Here is a 3,378-nt window from a genome sequence, read left to right on the forward strand (position 1 = left end):
AGAAAATTAGGAATGGATTTATTGTATATCCAATGACAATGATTCAACGACACATGGTTCACCGTCACACAAAGGTGATTTGTCAAGACAAGAGTTTGTGTTCCTTTTAACAACAATTAACCTAGATGAACATGCACAGTTGTAAATGTCTAGACACTCACAAACATTTGGGCTAGGACAACACTGATGCCTTGTAACAAACATTTGTGGGGTAGCTAGACTGATTGGTGATCACTTTACTTGAGTTAAAAGATCCTACTCTCATTAATGTTGACTTCTGATTTATGCCAGTGCAATAATCAACACCATTGACTTTCATTTACACCCGGGGGAGTTGATAATCAGGCCCATTGCATTTAATAGTCAGTCATACTTTACACTGATATAAGGGAGATAAGTAACAGGCACTAACGTCTTCAAGGCTAAGAGGAGGGCAGGTTGAAAATTTCCCACCAAAACTGGTTTTTGATGGAAAGTTGGATTTTCAATTAAACTTTTTTCTCTCCCACAAAAAATGACCAATTTCAACTTCTTTGTCCAAAAAACAAACCTGTGAAAGTGGAAAAGCTTTTGATTTTTCAGCCATTTGTGGTCCAAAACTGAAGAAATCTGATTTGGAAGTGCCACCATGGTGCTTCATGGGAGTTGTATTGCTGTGTCTTGTGTGCCCATTCTGCTTCATGTATGGCATTCCTCAGCCAAGGCATCAGTAGCACTGCCAGGAATGCAACAGAAATTTATGCCTTTCACTGCTCAGAAAGGATAGCCCAGCGCTTAATCATTGGATATATGCGTTCAATTCCTGGCTCTCCCAATATCAAAAATAGTTGTCAGCAATTCCCCGTCTGCCTTTCTGTAATTGATTTACATCTGTACAAAACATTACAACCCATCCCCCTGTCTGGGGTAAGGTGACATATCCTGGTTATGCCAGCTGAGAAGCTAACCTGATTGTTCTGATCTGATAGTGTTTTACAAAGGTGTAAATGATGACACAAGGTGTAAGACTGCTGATCTCTCTGGACCGCAGTTCCTGATTTATGAAATTAAGGTGACAATATTTCCTTACTTCATGTTGGTGTTGTGAAGGTAAAGGAATTAGTGTTTGTGAAGCATTCATTACACTGTTGTTTCATGTAAGTACCTAGGTAGACAGAACCACTAGATCATATTGGCATCACAAGCAGTAAAGCATTTCTGAGCTTTCCAATGTGTTTATAAGATTATGGAAACGTTGGAATGAAAAAGGTTTAAGAGCAGGTAAGATAGTAGAAAAATTGTGGGGCATCTTTTATGGATGGAGATTAAAAGTCCAGTTGGACAGCCGCTTCACAGGTGATTGGGGGTAGTATGTTGGGAAGAGAACTGAGTTGGGGCGGGGGGGGTGTCAAGGATTACCTGATTACTAACTAGTGACGGTTGCTTTTAGTATAATTGGTAGAAATCTGTAATCTTGGAGCTAAAGGGCCAGGATTCTAATCCTACTCTCTGCAGTGTGTGTGTTATTGTGTCTGTTTTCCATAGTACATTATTTTTTTACAACACAACATTGTTTTTCTCTAGACAACAAATGGCTGGGCTAGAGAAGGTGAACCAAACCACTGTCACAGAATTTCTGCTGGTTGGATTTGAGACCCGTCCCGAGCTGCAGATAACCCTCTTTGTGATGTTCTTCATTATCTACCTGTCAACCGTTGCTGGGAACATTCTCCTCATTCTCACAGTTTGGACTGACCATCATCTCCACACTCCCATGTACTTCTTCCTCAGCAACTTGTCCTTCCTGGAAACCGGCTATGTTTCCAATGTCATCCCCAGACTGTTGGTGAGTTTTCTGACGCAGGACAAGACCATCTCTCTGCCAGGTTGTTGCCTCCAATTGTATGTTTTTAGCTTCTTGGGCACTACTGAATGTTTCCTCCTGACTGGGATGTCCTACGACCGGTACTTGGCAATATGCAGACCATTACATTATGTAACTCTGATGAGCCCCAGGACTTGCCTTCTGTTGGCAGTTGCTTCTTGGACATGTGGATTTGTGTCTCCTTCCTTCACAGTAATTACGACGTCTAAGCTGGCATTTTGCAGCCAGGCTGAAATTAACCACTTCTTTTGTGATTTAACAGCAGTGTTGAGACTTTCCTGTGAAGACACCAGCATCATTAAAGTAACATCCCTGATCTTAGCTTCCATCATTACCTTGGCCCCATTTGTCCTGACCATCACATCCTACGTCTATGTCATCCTAACCAGCCTGGGAATCCCATCCACTGCTGGGAGGAAAAAGGCCTTTTCCACCTGTTCCTCTCACCTCATTGTTGTGTCAACTTTCTACGGGGCTCTGATCATCATGTATGTGGTGCCCTCAGGAAACCAGTCTCTGGATTTCAACAAGGTGTTCTCCTTGCTCTACACAGTGGTGACTCCCATGTTCAACCCCATTGTCTACAGTCTGAGGAACAAAGAGGTGAAAGATGCCTTGGGAAGGGTCATCCGTAAAATGTTGCTTTCTCCCAAGATGTAGCAAAGTTCTATGCCCGTATTTTCAAGTGAAATCACAAGGGAAGAAAATTCAGCAGAGAAATTCTAATGTCAAACACTCCAACAATGTCCTAGGTTCTTGAATGCAAATGATTCTGCTTCATAAATGGTTTTATAACTCAAAGGTTACCTGAAAAGTGTGCAAGTGTGTGAATGTGGGTGGGTATGAAAGAAAAAGAGAGATGATGAGATATTTTGTTCATTATTTTTTTCTTCTATGATATAGCTATCCGAAATTCACATCTAGGGTAACCTGGATGTTTCTACAGATGGAGGTTTATGATTTCAGAGACACAAAGGAATTACAACCTGGTTAACTGAGAATGCCTGGTACACACAGTCCCAGTAAAACTCCCTCCAGGAGAAATTTTCCAGGCTGCTGTGTTGGGTCCAAATCCACTGGACCTGTGTGCTTTACATTTCCTGAAATCTGAGCAGGCTGCAGAACTGTCTCTTCCAGGGCACCTCAAGCACATGTCCTGGGCATAGGCGGTCCGTCTGTTACCGCTTTACAGAAATGGGAATCCATATCCCAACTGCCCTAGACCCCCACCAGGAGCAAAAATAACCCCTTCAGCCTCCCCAGTAGCCTAAGTACATCCTCTTCCAGAACTCCCCATGGTATAGGCATCCTGGGTTTATGGTTTAACTCCGCTGGAAAGTGCCTTGATGGTCATATCTAATTATATAAGTTAGGACAGACCACAATGATACTTATTCTGCCTTGGCTGCCTTTTGGCCGAGCCTTTGTTTGGCATGGGTGTTGCTTTTCTGACTTGTTTTTATGTAAACTTACTTAAATGACATTTATAAGCCACTGTGTAGGACAAGGGTGAT

The 3,378-nt window shown here is 42.3% G+C and overlaps 1 protein-coding gene across 1 annotated transcript; it reads left to right on the forward strand.

Moving 5' to 3' along the window:
* Positions 1–1,570: 1,570 nt before the first annotated feature.
* On the forward strand, positions 1,571–2,524 carry LOC112117399 (olfactory receptor 6M1-like). The gene has a single exon (XM_024215346.2). It carries the CDS (start codon positions 1,571–1,573, stop codon positions 2,522–2,524), a length of 954 nt encoding a protein of 317 aa, XP_024071114.2.
* Positions 2,525–3,378: the final 854 nt, after the last annotated feature.

Source organism: Terrapene carolina, unplaced genomic scaffold (assembly GCF_002925995.2).
Source record: "Terrapene carolina triunguis isolate 2854851 unplaced genomic scaffold, T_m_triunguis-2.0 Scaffold233, whole genome shotgun sequence".
NCBI classification, from domain to species: domain Eukaryota; kingdom Metazoa; phylum Chordata; order Testudines; family Emydidae; genus Terrapene; species Terrapene triunguis.